At 44.5% G+C, this 22,322-nt stretch overlaps 1 protein-coding gene across 13 annotated transcripts in view; it reads right to left on the bottom strand.

The window, feature by feature from the left end:
- VPS53 (VPS53 subunit of GARP complex) overlaps positions 1–22,322 on the bottom strand; it is a 160,757-nt gene that overhangs the window by 50,379 nt on the left and 88,056 nt on the right. For all 13 annotated transcript variants that reach the window (XM_081580159.1, XM_081580151.1, XM_081580158.1 and 10 more), the window contains 4 exons: positions 13,595–13,837; positions 10,115–10,262; positions 4,118–4,200; positions 2,834–2,912 (listed from right to left, as the gene is read on the bottom strand). In XM_081580159.1, the coding sequence (XP_081436285.1) occupies positions 2,834–2,912; positions 4,118–4,200; positions 10,115–10,262; positions 13,595–13,837 (553 nt within the window). The remainder of the gene's footprint in view (positions 1–2,833; positions 2,913–4,117; positions 4,201–10,114; positions 10,263–13,594; positions 13,838–22,322) is intronic.

Here is a 22,322-nt window from a genome sequence, read left to right on the forward strand (position 1 = left end):
AGGTTGTTATTTGCTCAACACGCCCAAAGGAAAAATGAGAAGAGTTAGGTTTGTCTGACTCCAAAGCCAGTGTTCTTTCCACTGTACTCTGCTACTGGCCAGTAGGCCCCTGAGAAGTTCTTTTTGCAGAATTTGTAAGAATGCTACAAAAGCTATGACTCTAGAATAGGCACTGGCAACCTTTTTCTGTAAAGGGCCAGACTGTTAATATTTTAGGTTTTGCCAGCCATCTGGTCTCAGCTGCAATTACTTAATTCTGCTGTTGTAGCAGAAAAGCAGCCACAGATAACATACAAATGAATGAGTGTGGCTGTGTGCCAATACAACTTTATCTGGTGGTGGGCAAGATGTGGCTCACCAGTTGTAGTTTGCCAACCACTGCTCTAGAAAGCTCAAAGAGTGGACGGCTTTGTGTTATTTGGCTTAGAAATCAATGAAGGGACTTTCCTGGTGGTCCAGTCTTTAAGACTCTGATCTCCTAATGCAGAGGGCCTGGGTTTGATCCCTGGGCAGGGAACTAGATCCCATATGCCACAACTAAGACCTGGTGCATGACCCACCTCCCAGAATATTGGAAATAAAAGCAAAAATAAACAAATGGGACCTAATTAAAATTAAAAGCTTTTGCACAACAAAGGAAACTATAAGCAAGGTGAAAAGACAGCCTTCAGAATGGGAGAAAATAATAGCAAATGAAGCAACAGACAAACAATTAATCTCAAAAATATACAAGCAACTTCTGCAGCTGAATTCCAGAAAAATAAACGACCCAATCAAAAAATGGGCCAAAGAACTAAACAGACATTTCTCCAAAGAAGACATACAGATGGCTAACAAACACATGAAAAGATGCTCAACATCACTCATTATTAGAGAAATGCAAATCAAAACCTCAATGAGGTATCATTTCACACCAGTCAGAATGGCTGCTATCCAAAAGTCTACAAGCAATAAATGCTGGAGAGGGTGTGGAGAAAAGGGAACCCTCTTACACTGTTGGTGGGAATGCAAACTAGTACAGCCACTATGGAGAACAGTGTGGAGATTCCTTAAAAAACTGGGAATACAACTGCCATATGACCCAGCAATCCCACTGCTGGGCATATACACCGAGGAAACCAGAATTGAAAGAGACACGTATACCCCAATGTTCACCGCAGCACTGTTTACAATAGCCAGGACATGGAAGCAACCTAGATGTCCATCAGCAGACGAATGGATAAGGAAGCTGTGGTACATATACACAATGGAATATTACTCAGCCATTAAAAAAATACATTTGAATCGGTTCTACTGAGATGGATGAAACTGGAGCCCATTATACAGAGTGAAGTAAGCCAGAAAGAAAAACAACAATACAGTATACTAATGCATATATATGGAATTTGAAAGATGGTAACGATAACCCTATATGCGAGTCAGAATAAGAGACACAGAAGCATGGAACAATTTTATGGACTCTGAGGGAGAAGGTGAGGGTGGGACGTTCTGGGAGAATAGCATTGAAACATGTATATTATCGTATGTGAAACAACACCATTCCATGTTCGATGCATGAGACAAGGGCTCAGGGCCGGGGCAATGGGATGACCCAGAGGGATGGGATGGGGAGGGAGGTGGGTGGGGGGTCCAGGAAGGGGAACACATGTAAACCCATGGCTGATTCATGTCAATGTATGGCAAAAACTATTACAATATTGTAAAGTAATTAGCCCCCAACTAAAATAAATAAATTTATTAAAAAAAAAAAAAAAAAAAAGACCTGGTGCAGCCAAATAAATAAATGTTAAGGGGGGAAAACATCAATGAAGAATTGCTTATTTCCAACTTAACCAATCAACAAATATGAGAGTCTTCTCTATTCTCTATGGTCCATGCACTCAAGGTATTTACATTAGGAAGAAAAGACACAGGCACCTAAAAGCCAAAGAACAACATGAGGTCATGCATGGGAAACGCCAAGGGAGAGGCCTGGGGACTGAGGGCTGACGGACAGGCCACCATGATATTAGAAAAATAGAGGTGGGACTTCCCTGGTGGTCCAGTGGCTATGACTCTGCACTCCCAATGCAGGGGGCCCAGATTTGATCCTTGGTCAGGGAACTAGATCCCTTATGCTACAACTAAAGATCCTGCCTGCTGCAAATGAGGCCCGCTGCAGTGAAATAAATAAATATCTAAAAAAAGAAAAGAAAACCAGGGTCTGCAACCTGATCAAATAACCCTGGACAGTCACCAGAACTCAGAAAGAGTTGGAAAAACCTCTGAGTGGCAGGAATGAAGATGAGTTAGAAGTGACTGCCTTAAGCACACCACCACCAGGGCTTCCCTGGTGGCTCAGTTGGTAAAGAATCTGCCTGCAATGCAGGAGACCCGGGTTCGATCCCTGGGTGGGGAACATCCCTTGGGGAAGGGAATGGTTACCCACTCTAGGATTCTTGCCTGGAGAATTCCATGGACAGAGGAGCCTGGTGGGCTACAGTCCAAAAAGAGTCGGACACGACTGGGCGACTTTTCACTTTCACCCATTCTGGGGAGGCGTACCAATGTCAAAACACAAAGAGTTTTCCACATATGTCAGATGCTGACAAAAGGCAACCTCTCCTTCAGACTCAGGAAACATACTGCTCCCCATCTCATTCTCAAAGGACAAACAACTGACTTCAGGTGCGAGATCAATTGACCACTTGAGCAAACTCCTCGAGGGCTCCGTTCTCCTCCTGATTGGTGCTTTAAGCACCAGAGAGCCCGCAGGAGCTACAGGTGAAGACCAGGAGAGACCACCCGCGCTCACTCTCGGACATTCAGGAGGCAGCACTTCCTGAAAGCTTACCTTGCTCATGGCCGTAAGGGCGGGGTCGCAGGCAGCATCCAGGTCCTGAACCAACAGCTGAATGCTGCTGGAGATGACACTGAAAGTCAAACACACCACTGTGGTCATGGCTTACAGAAGTGACTTGTGAATGACCCACCGACACAGCCCCTCGCCAAGGTTTTAGGCACCTGTGCAAAACCTAGCTTCACCATTTCATCAGAAAAACTCGAGTTTCTTTATTTCAAAAAGGAATGAATGACAAGGAGGAGCATCTTGGCTCCACCCTCCTTCTAGCTGTGTGTCTGGTCTCGCTCAGGTGTGTCCCCACTCGGTCAGGACACAAGACCCGTGGCTCATCTCCCCTGCTGCTATGCCCAGAATCCCTCTTCACTCCTCCGAAAGTACACGCTTGCCTAAAATGTTTAAATCAGACTTTGGAGGGAAAAAAAGTTGAGAGAAAGAGAGGAAATGACCTAAGAAGAGAATCTGGACTTTTCCTCAGCAAGTGGCTGATGAGAAAGCTGAAGCTTGTCCTTCCCCAATCTCACTTAAAGACCACGAGAAAACCCTGCCACGTGGCACCAGGGCAAGAACTGATTCCAAAGGCTTTCATCTGAACTCCTTGGAGAGACACCCTCCCACCCCAAATACATCCGTGCCCTACCCACTCCTCCACCCGCCTCCATGGTTAAAATCAGGTCACTTACCCTTTACATCCTGAAACACTAGAGGTGAGGCTGGCCCTCTGTGGATTGAGGGGGCAGACAGGAGGCCCTGGACCTGACCTTCCTGCAGGGATGGCTGAGGTGGGAAAGTTCTTCTTCCCTGTTATTCTAGATTACTGTTGTTGTTTAGTCGCTAAGTCGTGTCCGACTCTTTTGTGACCCCATGGACTATAGCCCACTAGGCTCCTCTGTCCATGGGATTTTCCAGGCAAGAAAACTGGAGTGAGTTGCCACTTCCTTCTCCAGGGGATCTTCCTGACCCAGGGATAGAACCCGAGTCTCCTGCATTGGTAGTCAGATTCTTTCACTGCTAAATCACCAGAGAAGGCCATTATTATAGATACTGTAGCAATAAAACCCCTGTAAGCTAAGAATGACTGCATGTAAGGAGGCAGGATGTGGGTCAGCTGCACCAACTTCTCAGGCTCCTTAGTGGCTTGTAGAGAAAATAATCCTGATTCAACAGAAGGCTCTGGGAACCTCTCAGGTTCTGCAGTGACCTAAGCTGATGGCCTGAGACGTGCTGCTCTGGGCAGGGTAAAGGTAGAGTCTCGAGCGGAGACTTGCAAGTACGCACGTGCTGAATGTGTCCATTTCTCCAGTCAGATTGATTCGTTCAGTCAGACTCACGTCCACCTTCTCCTTGAGTTTCTCTTCCAGCTGACAGAGAGAGAGAAACACGCTTAGTGGTTATCGGAAGGAGCACCGTAGTAAGACTAACTTCACATTTACCTACTGTGATGATTTGGGTACCATTCTGGGCACTTTTCGTGTATAGGCTCATTTAATTCTCACGGCCCCGTGAAGAAGACTCTATTATGATCCTCACTTGATAGGTGAGAATGTGGAGGTGTGGCCCACCCAGCTCAGTGAGTGGGAGGGGAGGGAATTGAATTTCCTCCAGAACTCGTGTTCTCTGGCCCTGTGCTGTATTTGGTTCTCATGACACATTGACAAATTAATTAATTTATTTTTAAAAGTTGTTTATTTCCTTTTAATTTTTTTATTTTTGGCTGTACTGGGTCTTCGTTGTTTTGCTGAGACTTTCTCTAGTTGCAGCGAGCAGTGGCTACTCTTTGTTGTGGTGCACAGGCTTCTCTTGGCAGCAGCTTCTCTTGTTGCAGAGCACAGGCTCTAGGCACACGGGCTTCCATAGTTGGGACTCACAGGCTTAGTTGCCCCTCGACATGGGAATCTTCCCAGACCAGGGATGGAACCCATGTCTCCTGCATTGGCAGGCAGACTCATCCACTGCACCATCGGAGAAGTCCTAATCAAATTTAATTTTAAAAAGACCCCCATTTTTAGATTACTCCCTGCCCTGTGAATTGCAGGCTCACCCACTAACATTGGAAGCCTCTGGGGGTAGGTTGCAATAAAATCAAAAGTCTTCCCTGAGCGGTGGGATGGACCATTCCCCCACCATATAAAAGTGTTGGGGATACTGAAGTAAACAAAAGAAACACGGTCTCTGCCTCCATCAGCCTACAGCCGAGGGAGGGAAACTGGCTGAGCTCCCAGCCGTCTTGAAGAAAAATACAACTGACTGGGAATTGTAAATATCTCAAAACATCCCAGGAATCGCTTCACTGAGCAGCCCCAAACCCATTTATCACAGAAACTCTAAGAATAACGAATGTTTTGTCTTAAATTTAAAAATACCTCTTAGGGGTGGGTAAATTAATGTAACTTTTTGGGAAGGCAATTTATTTAAAAAGCAAACATTTAAATATACACTCTCTTTCGGCCAGCAGTTTTGCATCTAGAAAGATATTTCAATGACTGATGAGAACAAGGTACAGAGATGTACAGGAGTTCTTTGCAGTGGTTATGAATTCAACTGATATTTACTGACAGCCTATTCTGTGCCAGGATTCCCTGATGGCTCAGACAGTAAAGAAACTGCCTGCAATGCAGGAGACGCAGGTTCAATCCCTGGGTTGGGAAGATCCCTTGGCAAAGGGAATGGCAACACACTCCAATATTCTTGCCTGGAGAATTCCATGGACAGAGGAGCCTTGTGGGCTACAGTCCATGGGGTCTCAAAGAGTCAGACACGACTGAGCGACTAATCTGTTCTGTACCAGGCTCTGTCATGATGTAGTTTGTGAACAAAAACAGATAAGATCCTCTTCTCATAAAGCTCACATTCTAGTGTTGTTTATATTAGTGAAAAACTAGAAACAATCTGCATGTTTGTAAGAGACTGAGGAGACAAATTATGGCACAGGCTCACAATGGCTTCAACCCGTCAGCTGCCTTTTCCTGTTACATTGAAAATAAAATCCAACTATCCCAACTTCTAATTGTGATTTGGGTCCTCTCTAGCTCTCTGGCCCGCATCTTGCTCTCCCTACCCTTGCCTGCTCGGCTTCAATTATAGTGAACTCGTAAGGTTCTGGAACACACCAGGGTCTTTTCCTTCTCAGGGCCTTTACACTTCCTGCTTCCTCTCCCTCTCCCTGCTCATCCCTCCAAGCCAGCTCCCTTGTTTTGCCACTCCCCAGTGCCCAGCCCTTCCAGGCAACCTCCTTCCAACACTCAGGTCTCCAGTTCATTATCACCTCCTCTGGGAGGCCCTTCTTGACTACTCTACCTCAGTAGGCAATCTCTATTAGCACTGCAACATCTGTTTCTTTCCTAGAACTTTCCACAAAACTGGGGTTACGTCTTGCCTTACTTACATTATCTGGCTTCTCTATTAGTCCTAAGTTCCACGGTAAGAAATTTGTCTACTCTGTTCACCACTGTGAATTAATAACAAATACGGTACCTGGTGCCTGATAAGTGCTTCATAAAGAGCTCTTGAAGGAATGAATGGCACATTTATGCAGCTGTTAAGAGTAAATGTGTTACAATTAATGAACTGATAGTGACGCATTACTGGCACTGTATTTTAAGTATTATTTTTCAATTCTTTATTGCTTGGATTCTCGAGTCTCTTTGGTTTCTCCCTTCATTTCTTCTTGCATCCCCCAACTCCAACCCTCTGTGTTTTTTCTTAAGGAAACTGGGTTGTTTGCCTTGTAGCTTTTCTCCTGGTATGATTTTGCTGATTGTATCCACAAGGTACTAATTGGCAAGTTCTTCTGTCCCTTGTATTTCCTGTAAACTGTAGCTTGATCAGATACAGATTTTCCTTATTATTTATTTCTGGCTGTGCCAAGTCCTTGCTGCTGTGCTGGCTTTTCTCTAGTTGTGGTGCCTGGGCTTCTCATTACAGTGGCCTCTCCTGCTGTGGAGCCCGGGTTCTAGGGCACGCAGGCTCAGTAGTTGTGGCACTTGGGCTCAGTAGTTGTCACTCCTGGGCTCTAGAGCACAGGCTCAATAGTTGTGGCACAAGGGTTTTGTTGCTCCATGGCATGTGGGATCTTTCTGGACCAGGGATTGAACCCATGTCTCCTGCATTGGCAGGTGGATTCTTTACCACTGAACCACCAGGAACGCCCCAGATTATTATTATTATTTTTTTTAAAGAAAACCACTTCACGGAAATTCCCTGGTGGTACAGTGGTTAGAACTCGGGAGCTTTTACTGCCGTGGCCTAGGTTCAATCCCTGGAAAGGGAACTAAGATCCCACAAGCCACATGGAACCGTTAAAAATAAAAGAAATACAGAAAGAAAATTCCTTCATGATGCTGCTGTGTATTTCCATCAAGAGATACCTGATGTTTGCTTTTCTCTCTTTTTGTAATGTCAGCAACCACTGATGGTCAATGCCAGATCCATTATTCCATCAAGGAGGTATAAAAGAATGCTATTCGAATTCTCTTTTCTTCTTCATTTATTTGCTGAAAATCCACTATAAAGATACACTACCCATTGTCAGTGATTTGGTTATCCTGAGCTACAAGTCAGATAGGCAAAGCAGGATAAGAACTTTCCCTCTTTTTGCCAATATGCAATTCATACCAGTGATTTCTTAGTATCTTCCAATGACGTAACTGAATTAAAAAAAAATTATTGTAACCAAATGGATTTAAACATATTTGATGTTTTCAATCCACTGTAGCTAATACTCTCAGTGATACTTACATGTCTCATCTTTGACCAGCAGAGCTGGCTCCTGTAATCAGTTTCCTGGGGCTGCCATAATAAATTGGTAGCTTAAAATAGGAAGGTATCCTCTCACAGAATCTGGAGGTCAAAAGCCCAAAGTCAAGGGTCTGGCAGGGCTGGTTCCTTCTAGGGGCTCTGAAGTAGCACTACCCCATGTCTGTCCTCTATCTCCTGGTGGTGGCTGGCAACCTTTGGTGTTTCCTGGTTTATAGATGCATCCTTCCAGTCTCTGCCTCCCTCATGTGGGCATCTTCGTTGTGTCTTAGTGTGTTAAGTCTCCCTCTCCTTTCTAAAGGGCTTCCCTCATAGCTCAGTTAGTAAAGAATTTGCCTACAATGCAGGAGACCCTGGTTCAATTCTTGGGTCAGGAAGATCTGCTGGAGAAGGGATAGGCTACCCACTCCAGTATCCTTGGGCTTCCCTTGTGGCTCAGCTGGTAAAGAATCCGCCTGCAATACAGGAGACCTGGGGTCGATCCCTAGGTTGGGAAGATCCCCTGGAAAACAGAAAGGCTACCCACTCCAGTATTCTGGCCTGGAGAATTACATGGACTGTATAGTCCGTGGGGTCACAAAGAGTCGGACACGACTGAGCGACTTTCGCTTTTCACTTTTTCCTTTCTAAGGACACCGGTCATTGGATTTAGGGCTCACCCTAAATGCAAGACTATCTCATTTGAGATTCTGACTTAATTACATCTTTAAAGACTCTATTCACAAATTAGGTCACATTTACAGGTACCAGGGCTTAGGACCTGGACATATCGTTTTGTACCATAAAACCCACTACAGCTCCTGAGTCCTTTTTAAATGACTCTCATAGTCTTGCTTTTTGTATGATCTGATGTTCCAGGTTCATCTTGTACATTTCCTCAGACCTGGAATTAGTCATTTCTCTAGGAATGACTGGTTCCCTTCAGTGAAAAATGGTATTGAGAGAGCACAATATAGGTGCCAAAAATGTATTTACTTTTATAATAAGTAAAAATAATTTTCTCTAACAAAAAACTGGCTACATCTATCATGAGTCAACAGAATGGTCTCTGATCTACTAATACATCTAGAACTTCTACGGATCTCCTCTAAAAAAATAATGCAAACCATATTTAGATGTTCTTTGTAGGATTACTCATAAAAGCAAAAACTGGAAATAGCATAAACAATTATCAGGGATACTGTTAAATGATTTATGGTATAGCCCTTATTGGACTATTATGTAACCATAACAATGGCAAGAAAGATATCATAGCAACAGGAGAAATGCTAACACTGTGATGTTAAAAACAACAAGAGGATATGAAAGTGAATTAAGTTAATTATAGAACATATGAAACTATGTTCATGGAAAAGCACAGAAAGAAAGCCTCCAAATTGCTAATATGATTATTTGAGAGTGATGGGATTGAGAGTCACTGATTGTATAGTTCTTTTTGGTACCATGGTTATTTTACTTTTAAAATACCCTATTTATATGTGTGTCTTTTTCTCTTTCTGCACACATACAGAATAGTTAAAATCGTGTTTCTTCATCAAAGAACTCTGGGCCCTGCCTTGGAGGTCCACACAGATACTGTCATCCTGCCCTGGAAGTTCTGACACTAAATGGGTGGCTGTCTCTGGTTCCAAGGCCAAAACTTCACAGGTTTTTCCCAGTGTGACTCAGTGTGACCATGTCCCCAAGCAGGGCATACTACTGCCCCCACCTCTGGCTAGCTTAACCTCAACTGTGAAGTTCTGGGGAGGACCCTTCTTCTCTGGCCTCCTGTATTCTTGCTCTGGCTCACAGGTGCTCCAAGCTATAACTGTCTGAACTGTAAGTCATGGCTGCCTTCCTATGATCTAGGCATGCAGAAATAAATCCCAAAAGGGAGGAAGAATGGAACCTTCCCCAGTTATTTTCTTTCTCTTGACCTTAGGTGAATTCCAGAGCCAACATGGAAAGAAACTTCTAATCCCATGTTGAAGGCTGAATGGAAAATTCTTCTGGGTCTTCCTTCTGCTAATGGGAGCTCCAGCAGGGGCATCACCCTTTCCTGCTTCCCAGTTCCTGAACGTCAGCATCCAAACAATGGTTATTTGTTTCGGCAGAATAGAGAATGCTCCATAAATTTCAAGAGATACATAAAAGCCCAGAGGGTTTTTGCTGAGCCTGGTAACCCTCCTGAGAACGAAACCACTGGTTGTGACTCAGCACCACCAAATCTGGGGCCTAGCACCACGATGCTTATTACTGCTTTTGGGAGACAAGGCTACCGACCTACATTCAAGAGGGCACATCATGCCCTCTGAGTGGCTTACACAGCTCCAGGGAGGAGGCCGGTCAGTCTCGCCCAGCCTCCTTTTAACATGGTCCTTCTGCGCAGTGGCTGCTGGGGCTGTCTTCTGGCTGGACCTCGAGTTGTTCCCTGGGGGAGGCCAGAGGGTCTGCCCGAGGTCGTGTGGTCTTCTACCTGAGCTCGGTGGCCCAGACAGCTCAGGAAGAGTAGGGGGCACATGGGTGGCCGGGGTGGCTCACCTGCTGGGTGGTGGCCAGGCAGTACTCTGCGGTGCTCAGGATGCTGCAGATGAGGCAGAGTTCCTCCAGGGTGAACTTGGCCGCCTCAGAGCCCTCCTTTTCCTTGAGCAGGCTGCTGATGGTCAGCCCACCGCTGCTGCTTGTGGTTCTGAAGAAAAGCAACAGGAACTAGTCAGGCTGGAACTTCTCCCTGGCTTCCTGACCTGGAAACAGCACATCTTAAGACAAAGAAAAGGGGGAAGGAAAGGCTGGACGTGGCCCAAACAAATCCACACACAATGAGGCCCTTCCGAGTGACCTGACCTTGACAGTCATCTGTTTAAAACTCTCTGATGATCAGAAATAGGAACAGACAATCCCAACGGTGAGCCAGTCATCAGTCATATTAACTGCGATGACGCTCAGGCTCAGAGAGAAGACTGCTGAGCGGCTTCTCTGCTTAGCCGGGAATTTCCTGATTTGCACAGCTCATTCAGGATCACCTGGAGCACAAGAGCTGGTTTCCCAGCTGTTTTTCTCAGTTAAGAAAATTCTGCATGGGAATCTGAGCTTGTGGAGGGGTTCAAGAGCGAAGGTTAACACATGGTTCCTGGCCAAAGTCCTGATTGCCTCAAGAAACCCAAAACCATCTCATCTCTTCCTATTGATCTAATCATGTGATCACAATATAGGAAAATGCAGTTTTTAAAATAACTTCCTGTAATTATAAAATTTAAACTGTGAGATGCTGCTTTTTTTTTTTGGCCATACCGTGTGGCATGCAGGATATCTTAGTTCCCTGACCAGGAGTCAAACCTGCACCCCTTGCAGTAGAAGTGCGTCGTCTTAACCCCTGGACCACCAGGCAAGTCCAAGATTTGATTTTTTAGAAAGATAGAATTCAATGACACTTACCTTAAAAAAAAAAAGGAGAGATTATTTTCTTTCCAAAAAAAAAAAAAAAAATCCTAAACTTGCCAGTCTTATTGGTAATTAAAGATTTGAAGACACCTTAATTTTTAGCACCTATAAGGGTGTAAGGACATGGCCCTCTCTTCCACTATGGGTTAGGAGCAAACTGTATAACCATTTTGGAAGTATATTTCAGGAGCTTAGAAAAAAATCTTTAGACTGTTTGACCCAGTAGTTCTACCTCTGTTCAAGGATGCTTTTCTGAGTGTTATTTGAAATACCAAAATAGTGAACCTAATGTAAACGGTCAATTAAGAGAATGGTCAATAAAAAAAAATCTCAGAAGTTAACTCAGGGTCTTCTGTATGTGGGAACATCATGGCATCATGATGTTCATGATGTTAGAAAAGTGTCTTAAATGGAACTTCCCTGGTGGTCCAGTGGCTAAGATTCTGCACTTCCAAGGCAGGGGGCCCAGATTCGTTCCCTGGTCAGGGAACTAGATTCTGCAGGCTGCAACTAAGAACTGGGTTGCGGTCAAGTAAATTAAAAAAAAAAGTGCCTGGATGAATATTTTTACTGTGCTGTTTTCTGCTCTTCTCTTCCGTGTGGGAGACTGACCTCCGCAGACTTATCTCCCAGGCCCCCCTCGGCCCTCTGGTCTCCTGTTGGTTTCTGCCAATGGCCGTAGCCGCAGCAACTCAGGGAGGCTGAGCAGAGAGGAGTCTGAGTGCCAACGAGCCCTCCTGCTCCCTCTGTTTCAGCATGGTCGTGGCAGTGACAGAGGCCCCTTTGACCACAGTTCCGTGGGGCAGTCCTTTGTCCACAGCCCCAGCTTTCAGGTGAATTTGAAGGTAGTAACAATTACCCACTAGTGTTTGGGTGCTTCAGAGTCCTCCGTAGGTTCCTTTCACCTGCCCCTATTTCTGTAAACAGTCACTTTAGTGACAATACCCCAGCCATGTACCATTTGCTTCCTGCTGTGACACTGACGAATACACACGCGAAAATGCACACAGCTTGATGTTAAGTGAAAGCAGCAGGGTACAAACCTAACTATAAGCACTGCAGTCCCACCTGTCAAACAAACAAAAGTGTGCTTTCACACATGACATATATGAAGAGAGAACAGAAAAATGTATACTGAAAAGTTCAATTTGTCTTCCCTGGGTGGTGTTTTTTTTTAATCTTCATCTTTGTGCTCTTCTGTGTTTTCCAAACTATAACAAACTTACATTATTTTGAAAATCAGGATACCAGTTATTAAAAATTTAAAAACGATGTTAATCATATTCAAAGAAATCTTCATTGGCGAAACATTACCTGTTACTTTAAATGTCTTGCAGAGCCTAGGGATTTTCTTTCCTCCTAATAATGTAAAACTACAATATTGTAATTAGCCCCCAACTAAAATAAATAAATTTATTAAAAAAAAACAAAAACTAACTTTAAAGTCAAAAAAAAAAAAAAAATGTAAAACTCCCATATATGACACATTTTAGTGACCATGATAGAAACTCATTCCAGAACTGCTGAATTTAGCTATGGATTCTGAAGCATTGCTTTAGATCATATTCTATTATAATAGAAATTACTATATATCCCAAGTATCTCTAAAATTCTAGTTGAATGATCCATTTTATTTCAAGTGATAAGAAATATGGGCTTCCCATGTGGCACTAGTGGTAAAGAATCCGCCTGCCAATGTAGGAGACTCCAGAGACGTGTGTTTGATCCCTGGGTCAGGAAGATATCCTGGAGGAAGAAATGGCAACCCACTCCAGTGTCCTTGCCTGGGAAATTCCATGAACAGAGGAGACTGGGGTCTTGTCTTGGAAATCCCATGCACAGTCCATAGGGTCTCAAAGAGTTGGACATGAATAAGCAACTGAACACTCACACACAATAAAAAATATAACGATGTTTTAGTGTCCCAGAGAAGGAAATGACAACCCACTCCAGTGTTCTTGTCTGGAGAATCCCAGGGACAGGGTGGGGCCTGGTGGGCTGCCGTCTATGGGGTCACACAGAGTCGGACACGACTGAAGCGACTTAGCAGCAGCAGCAGCAGTGTCCCAGAATAATACAGTCAAGTCACTATAATCAGGAGCTCTGCTATACAATGACCTCCCCACAAACCCCACAACACCTTTAAACATTAGGCTCCACCCAAGACAGCAAGATGTCATAAGAGAGACTCTGGCCTGAATGAAACTGCCCTTACTGTTTGAAAGTCATCTCTACCATCACCCCACTTTTTTTTTTTTTTGCCAAGTACCTATCCCTGAATCACTGAATCCACGTGAACTAAATCTATCTATAATGGGACTGACACTCTGGAGTCCACCATGCTAGGATGTGACCTATGCTGGTGGCCAGAGCGGGCATTTCCTGTGACGGTCCTGATTGGCTAGGGGATCCCATTTGAGAGGAAACCATTTCAGACCCTTAGAAACTCCATCAGGGGATTTTCCTGATACTCTGAGCAGTTCAGTAAACAACTTCAGAATGGATTTCCTCAAAGATTTCCATATTTAGGTATATTCAGAATCTTACTTCACCACTCACACCAGGAAGAATGGAACTCACTTGGGCAGGTTGCCAGAGAGGATTTTCCAGGCGTATTCACGGAGGTACTTCTGGAAAATGGTGGTCAGGGCGATCATGGGCTCCCCAGTACTGAGCTGCGAGCACTGCACCATGCACTTCTTGTAGTAGACGAAGAGGTCGGCGCAGCTGGGGAGCACGGCACCCCCCTCGTCCGTGTTGGGCTTAGGTGGGCCCTGGGCCTTGAAATCGGCCACAAACCGATCTATCAGCTCTCCAAGGTTTCTAGGAGGAAGAAAACGTGAAATGTCATTTTAGTGCAAGAAGGAGAAAGCAAGTGTCCTTGACTGCCACCAGGAAATCATTCCTCATGCTTGTTACATTGAAAACTGGACCCATTTTAGTAACAGACAAGGATAAATATATTCAGAAATGAATCTGGTCACAAAAACAGAAACAGACTCACAAACAGAAAACAAATGTATGATTATCAAAGGGGAAAAAGGGGGTGGGGATAAATTAGGAGCATGGGGTTAACATACACACGACTGTATATAAAATAGACAATTAGCAAGGATTTACTGTATAACACAGGGAACAACATTCAGTATAATAACCTATGTAGGAAAAGAATCAACCTATATAGTTGAATCACTTTATTGTATACCTGAAATTAACACGATAATGTGAATCAACTATACCTCAATAAAAAATAATTAATTTAAAACATTAAAGAAATTGGACCCATCTTTATCAGTATCATCAACCACCACCACCCACCGCCCATAATAACATCGATGACAAAATTTGGCATTTGTCTGCTGCTTTACACTTTTCAAGGCATTCCATGATCACATTTGATCCCAAACCCATGGAGAAAAGACAAGGTATTACTGGACCCTCTAAGAGATGACAAAATAAAGGCTTGGAAAGTTGGTCACACAATTTAGTGGCAAAGCTGAGCCTAGAATCTACTGCTCAGCTGTGTGCCCTGGTCCTAGGACCATATTAGTACCATATTAGGTTCTCTTGCCAGAAATGAAAACCCTACATCATGACAGTCATCATTTTCTGAACACTTATGATGCACAGCTCTTTGTAAGCATCACTTCATTGAACTTCACTTGAACATCACAAATAACCTTATGACCTAGGCACTAACACTAACCTCCTTTTTACAAAGTGAGGAACAGAAAAGGACCCTGTCCAGAGTCATACAGCCAGACAATGGAGGAGCCAGGATTAAAAACCAAGCAGCCTGCCTCCAAACCTTGTGCTTTTTATCCACTCTACCCTGTGCGTGCATGCGTCACTTCAGTCGTGTCTGACTCTTTGTGAGCCTACAGACTGTAGCCTGCCAGGCTCCTCTGTCCATGAGATTCTCCAGGCGAGAATACTGGAGTGGGTTGCCATGCCCTCAGGGGATCTTCCCTACCCAGGGATCAAACCCATGTCTCTTACATCTCCTACATTGGCAGGCAGGTTCTTTACCACTAGTGCCACCTGGGAAGCCCTCCCCTCTACCCTACTACTCCTCAAACACAAAAGGTATGTCAACAAATACTTAGACATCATTAACCTAAAGGTGGGCTTCCCAGGTAGCTCAATGATAAGGAATCCACCAGCCAAGCAGGAGACGTGGGTTCGATTCCTGATCCGGGAAGTTCCCCTGGAGAAGGAAATGGCAACCCATTCCAGTATTCTTGCCTGGGAAATCCCATGGACAAAGGACTGTGGCAGGCTACAGTCCACAGGGTTGCAAAGAGTTGGATACAATTTAGCAACTGAAAAATAACAATAACCTAAAGGTTCCCAGCAGATAAGATATCTAAACAAAGAGGAACTGTAAAGAAATATTCTTTACAAAAAAATGCTTTCCTTCTCCTTTTATGTAGTTTATTCTTACAACTTCTGGAATTAAAGGTGCAAGAAATTCTCAGAGAAACTATTGAGCAGCTCCAGGCTTGCCCCAGGTCATGGTGGTGATGATGGTTTTAATTTTCGCCCACTTCCCATTAGAACTGAGTTTGCCTCAGTCACATTGAGTCATCACTGTTCACATCCCACAGGGCTGTATTAATTCGTCCCTGCACAGTTGTGCTGTATGAAACATGGGGTAGGGGAGGGTGTTCCCACCCGCCAAGACATTCTGCATCTTTTCAGGTTACTGTCTGAGGCTACAGGAATCCAGCTGTGCTTTTTACATGTATTTATATAATCGTCAGGATGAAAAAGACAAGAACCACACGCAGTATCAATTAGCACAAACAGGGGAAGATTGACACTTTACCCAAGAGCTTTTGTTACTAAGAGTTTATGACATCCAGATACAGTCACTCTGCCCTCAAAGGACTTCAAGCCTAGGCTGGTGCACTGTGATGGTGGTGATGGTCAGCAAGCCAAGGAGGAGCTTGACCTTGGAAAGCTCCAGGGTGATTACCTCCCTTCCTCACACCCTCTTCTTGCCTCACCTTTCCATTTAATCTCCCACTTCTCCTCCACGGTGTCCCCACGCTTCAGCCGGACTCCCCTCAGCTGCCCCCTCAGCTCCATCTCTAGCCCCTAACTCTGTGCCTTTGCCTGGTTGCCTTCCTTGGTGTCTCTCCTGTCGCCATCTGTCCATCTGCCCTCCTAACTCAGCTCAGGGGGCACCCAGACAACCCCTACTCACTCCCATTCTCTATATAATTTCAATTTCTGGCATCTGTAATGCTGGCACTTTTTTAAAAAATACACTACTATACAGTGTGAGGGTGTCATTTATTCTGGAAACATGCTAACCTTCTCCCATCCTGAACCCGCAGTGGGCAATGCTCATCAGGAATGGCTGTCTTTCTCACTGATCTCTGGGGTAAATTCAGATCCTTCCTGAGATAGTCCTGTAACCAGTCCCTTCTTATAAGGTGAAGTTGGTACAAAAGGTGAAAGCTGCTTGGTCTACAGTGGTAGAATCTTCTTCTCTGTGTCACACATGTTATCGTAAGATACTTGAGAGCAGGGATAAGGTCTCTGTTACTTCTACTCCCCCTTCATGCTTATATGTGAAACTAATCTCCCAATTATGTTGATACCCAACCTCCATGTCTTGTCCCTAAAGGGTGGGAATGGAAGGGTGGGGTGGGGGCAGGGCTGGTACATAGAGGAGAGCTCAGAACAGCAGGCAAGGCTTCCACCTCTCTTCCATGAGAGACTCTAACCTCTGGATCCACGGTGCCTACCAAAACAGGGGTCAGAGCTCTGAAGCATTTTTACTTGACCCTCTCATCTAATTCCCCTGGAAGCTGAAGCCAGGATACTTCCTCTCATCTACCTCCTATTTCAGAGTCAAGCTGATGAGTAAGACTGTAAATCAATTATGGTCGTAGAACAGAGACAAAAATTTCCTCATAAACAAAGCTCTAACAATCTTCCACATTTTGCAGAATGTTCACTGGGTTACTTTGGACACTGTTTTCTGGTGTGAATGAGAAATAAACCAGTCAGAGTAACCCAGCCCTCTCTTTCGCCTAGCACTCTTCATCAGCATGCTGCTATGACACACGAGACACTGGAAAACGAGCAATCAAGAAGCTTCACAGAAGAGAAGAGGAAGAGTCACCGGATGGAATGGGCAAGGTTCATGAGCTGGCACAGAGGGTCCAAACCAATCAAAAATGGACGGAGCACTTAGTATGTGCAAAGTGCTGTGGGCTGTAAGTATCAGATAAAAATGAATTCACCTAAAAAAAAAAAAGCTACCATTTCTTCCAGACGCCAAACGTTACTCTGAGTTTCGGCATGATCTTATAGAAGAGCTACTGGAGAAAGAGACATGGCACATGCTGACCTGTTGAACGGAATCACAGACTTGCCCTTTATGCCCTAAACCAATTATAATCAAACAAACATTTATAAAGGGTTAAGTCCTGCTCATGGTGCTGTGAGGATAAAGACACAGTATCCTCTTAGGAGAGACAGGACCTTCATGCTTATGATCTTAAGATCTCAAGATGGCAATAAATTGCTAGTTTTGCAGTATAGACACTACAAACAATTTGTTTTAGACAAAGAAAATATGAGAGGAAACTAGACAGAAAATTCCACAGCAGATTCAGGTGAAATAATAAAGGCCTAGAGTCAGAAGTACAAAGGACTTCCCTGGTGGTCCCGTAGCTAAGACTCCATGCTCCCAATGTAGGAGGCCCGGGTTCAATTCTAGTACACACTCCCCAAAAAAATTTCTTAAAAAAAAAAAGTACAAAATATGACATGAGAGGCAGAGGACGGGAAGAAGGAGCAGGCTAGCTGACGTAGAAGATACCTGCAGTTAAGTTCATACACATCTGAATTCCCACAGCAAACTAGTGTCATACCTTTCACCCCTCCATGCTGCGTTCCAAAATGGTTTTTTGGTCTCTCTTATCCTAGGCTGTAAGCCTTATAAACTAGGTACTTTGCTGCGTGCATTATAAATACAATCTCATTTAATCCTCACAGCAGCCCTGATCAGAAGGCATTAATACCCCCATTTTTTTTTTTATAAACATTAATTTTTATTTACTTATTTGGCTGTACTGGGTCTTAGTTGTGGCATGTGGGATCTAGTTCCCTGGCCAGGGATCAAACTTGGGCCCCCTGTGTTGGGAGCACAGAGTCCTAGCCCCTGCACCACCAGGGAAGTCCCCTAATACCCCCATTTTAAAAATGAAAAAACTGATGCTTAGAAAAATAATATAACTTGCCCTAGGTCACAGAATTTATTGGAACTAGAATTTGAACTGGGGCCTGACTCTCAAGCTAAGCTCTATCCACTACCTGAGGCTTTGATTTCAAAACTCAAAAGCGCTATACAGATTCGTGGTGTCACAATGACTGCTCAGATTCACTTTCTCTCCAGCTTAAAGAAAGACATCATGAGTCTTTTGCCTTCTTCCCTGTAACTTGAGCTTTTAACCCAAGAACTATATAAGCATTTCGGGGGAGTCATGTGAAATACTGCTGAGAGTGCCACTGATATGAAGAACTATCTGGGAACAAAGACTATTTCAGAGCGATGGCAATAGAAGGAAAGATTAAAACACAGAGAGAAAAACCACACTGTGGACCAAGCTTAGGTATGGATGACCAAGGCTGTTTTTCCTGGTGGATCTGCAGGTGGCATTCAGAGAAATGTTATTTTAATTGGAAAGTACAGGAGTGATGGCTTCAGAAGAGGAAGATGGTAGTCAGAAAAAGTGGGCAAGAGGATGAGTGTGGGCAAAGCAGCTTAAGACCCCAGGAAGTTGTTCATCCAAGGGTACATGCAAGCTTCCCAGGTGGCGCTAGTGGTAAAGAACCTGCATGCCAGTGCAAGAGACATCAAGAGACGTGGGTTCAATCCTTGGGTCAGAAAGATCCCCTGGAGGAGGGCACAGCAACCCACTCCAGTATTCTTGCCTGGAGAAACCTATGGACAGAGGAGCATGGCGAGCTCCAGTCCACAGGATCACAAAGAGTCAGATACGACTAAAGTGATTTACCACACACACACCCCTTCCTTTTGACTGGGGCAGGGGGGTTGGCTCTGGTGTGGTCAGTGGGTTGGAGAGCCAAGCTCTGGCTTGAGCACACCTGGGAGATGGGTTTCACACAGGTATACAGAGCAGATAAATAACTACAAGGAGGATACTGGGAACAAGTTTCTCACAGCTGTAGAAAGTAGTTACAGACATGTGGAACAGAGTGTTAGGTTAGAATTGGAGTTACTGGCATAGACTGATGGGTTTTAATATATAAATAGGTACAAAAGGATAAAAATATACCTAGATATACACATACAAGTATTTCTTAGCTCTCTCAGCTTGGAGGACCTATAAGAATGATACTCAAGCAGTAATGAACATACCTGATGACCAGTACTTAGCTTCTAAACATTTCCCGCCAAGGGAACAAGGGATCCTGGAAAAATGGATGACTCCAGGGTTGGGTTAGGAAAGTACAAGATGAGCCTGGTGTATTTTTCTGTGCCAGAAAGAAAGTGCTCAAAAAACACTAGGGGCATACAAAAAGGATGGAAAACCAGCTGGAAGGGGCCAAGTCAAGGACAATTTGACCATTAAAACAAATAACGATGGATCCTGGAAGAGAAGAAGGACATTAGTGGAAAAACTGGTAAAATACAAATAAGGCCTGGAGTTAAGTGACTAGTACTGTATCAGTGTTAACCAGCTGGTTTTGATGATAACTGTACCACAGTTATGTAAGATGCGAACATGGAGGAGTTTGTGAGAGGCAATATGGAATATCTGCACTATTTTTGAAATTTTTCTTTGGTCTAAATTTATTCCAACATAAAAGTTAAAAGATAAAAAGATAGTAATGGCTATAAACCCACTGAATAAAACAGGAATCCACATGTCCATGCTGATATAAATAAATGGAGAAAAGAGAAAGCTGTTTCTTAAAACAGAAGAAATGCAGAAGAAATGATGGGATTAGAAAAATAATTACTTGGCAACTCTCTTAGTAATAAAGGATTCAGACAAATGTCATTAACGGATGGTAAAATAAGTAAGTGAAATATGAGAAAAAAGCTATTTATATGGGTTCAAGGTTAAGTAATTAACACTTATTAAATACTTATTAATTAATAGAGAAACCTGGCCAATAACATCTAAACCAAGTAGTAAAAATGAGCAGCACAAGTTATGAGACATGTTGACACTGTATGTCTCATGATAGGAATCACTGAGAAAAAACACAGCACCACTTCTGTATGAATCATGACTCACGAGTCTGCATCAGTCAGAACCAGACTGAGGGACATTCCACAAAGTAACTGGCCTGCACTCATCAAAAATTTTCAGGCTATGGAAGATAAAGAAAGAATAAGTTATTCTTCTGGATGGAACCAAAGAGTTGTGACAAATAAATGTAACCTGTGATCCTGAAACGGATTTGGGATCTATAAAAACAGGATTGGGACAAATGGGGAAAGTGAACGGGGTCTATGGATTCAATGCAAGTGCTGTATCAACACTACCTTCTTGATTTTAATGACTACACTATGTGGCTATGTGGGGCTATCCAGGTGGCTCAGTAGTAAAGAATTTGCCTGCCAATGCAGGAGATATGGGTTCAATCCCTGGGTGGGGAAGATCCCCTGGAGAAGGGAATGGCAACCCATTCCAGTATTCTTGCCTGGAAAATTCCATGGACAGAGGAGCCTGGTGGGCTACAGGCCATAGGGTCACAAAAGAGTTGGACACGACTTAAGAGACTAATAAACAAACAAACAAAAGACAATGTGTATATATACATGAGAATGTGTCTGTGAGTGTGTCTGCTCAGAGGCGGGAGGGACAGCTGTTAATGGAAGAATCTGGGTGAAGGATACACAGGAGCTCTGTGTACAATTCTTGGAACTCTTCTGAAAGTTAGAAGTTAATTCAAGACAAACGATAAGCAACGTCTGTTTACAGAGAAACTCTAGGCTTGACCAAGCTAGAAGTGGTGGCAGGCTCTATTTCAACAAAAGCTATTACAGAGAACTCAGGAGAATGGGCAGAAATGGAGTCACTAATAATTTCTCAGCCTGAAAATGTCACTGAATGGAGTGAAGAAAAAGTGGTTATGGAGAGAAATCTCTTCTGCAAGAGTTGGCCAAAGAAAATGACTACATCTCCAAGAGTAGAAGAGATACAACTAACTTCCTCCTTGGACATAAACAAAAACTGAGAAACAGGCTCAGGGCACGGAAGGACAGCTCGGCCCAGCTGGGTGAGAGGTGACTTCGGGACAGCCCCACTCCTGCCTCCTCCCTGCGCACCGGCTCCGCAGTCCTCCTGCTGCTGCTGGGCCCTGGGCTGGGGCAGGTGCTGCCAGGACTCTCCCCCGGCAGGGAGGGTGCTATGGAGATGAGAGGGTGGACCCCATGCCAGGCTCAACAGAGAACTGGCAGCACCGACCAGGCCACCCAACCACCTGAGAGTCTGGAACAGGATCACCAGAAGGGCAGGGCAGACATGGCTCCTCACCCCTGTTTTCTTGTGCCAGGTGCCGACATGTCGTGTCGTTTCACCCTCGCCGCTAATCCTCTGAGGCGGGCTTTATTCACTTGACTGTAGAGGGTGCAAAACAGACTCGGAGAGGTGAGGACCAGAGCTGGAGGCCCGAGGAGGGGGAGTGCAGGGCTTGGATGCAAGTCCAGGTCTGTCTGGCACCCAGGCCCATGCTCTTTCCACTACCTTGGGTTGGGTCTCTGTCCTCTGGGAGCTTGTGAATGGCCTCAGGTTTTCCTCCTTGCAGAGCTACAACAGGAGTAGTGATTTGCCCCCAGTCAGTGCCCACCTGAGTTCCTTCCCCAGTCTTAGGATTCTCTGACTTCAGGAAGGACTTTGAAGAACCCCTTGAAACTGTACTCAAAATAGTGTGTGGGTTCACGTGGATTTTTTTTTTTTTTGGCAAGAGGGCCTGTGGTTTTTGTTGGTTCTCAGAGGGGTCTGTGACTCAAGGTTAACAACCCGCTGCTTTAGGCATTATTCTGTCTGATGCTCTCCTGTTAACAGATGAGGAAATGGGTTTCTTGAACTTGATTTCCTGCTCCCAGCTTTTGCTGCTTATCCTGGAGCGAGAGCAGCCCAGCCTACGCAGTTCTCTTACAAGAAGCTTCCGCTACTGCCCTCGTGCTGTGGACATGTTCCGGCGAGGCCAGGCGGCAGGCTGAGGGGCCAGCACTGCATTTTTCAGAGAGAAATGGAGAGTCCCTAAGGAAGGGAGGGCTGGCCCTTTGCCCAAAGTCTCATGAACAATG

Source organism: Giraffa tippelskirchi, chromosome 3, assembly GCF_054371585.1.
Source record: "Giraffa tippelskirchi isolate mGirTip1 chromosome 3, T2T-mGirTip1v1.2.pri, whole genome shotgun sequence".
NCBI lineage: Eukaryota > Metazoa > Chordata > Mammalia > Artiodactyla > Giraffidae > Giraffa > Giraffa tippelskirchi.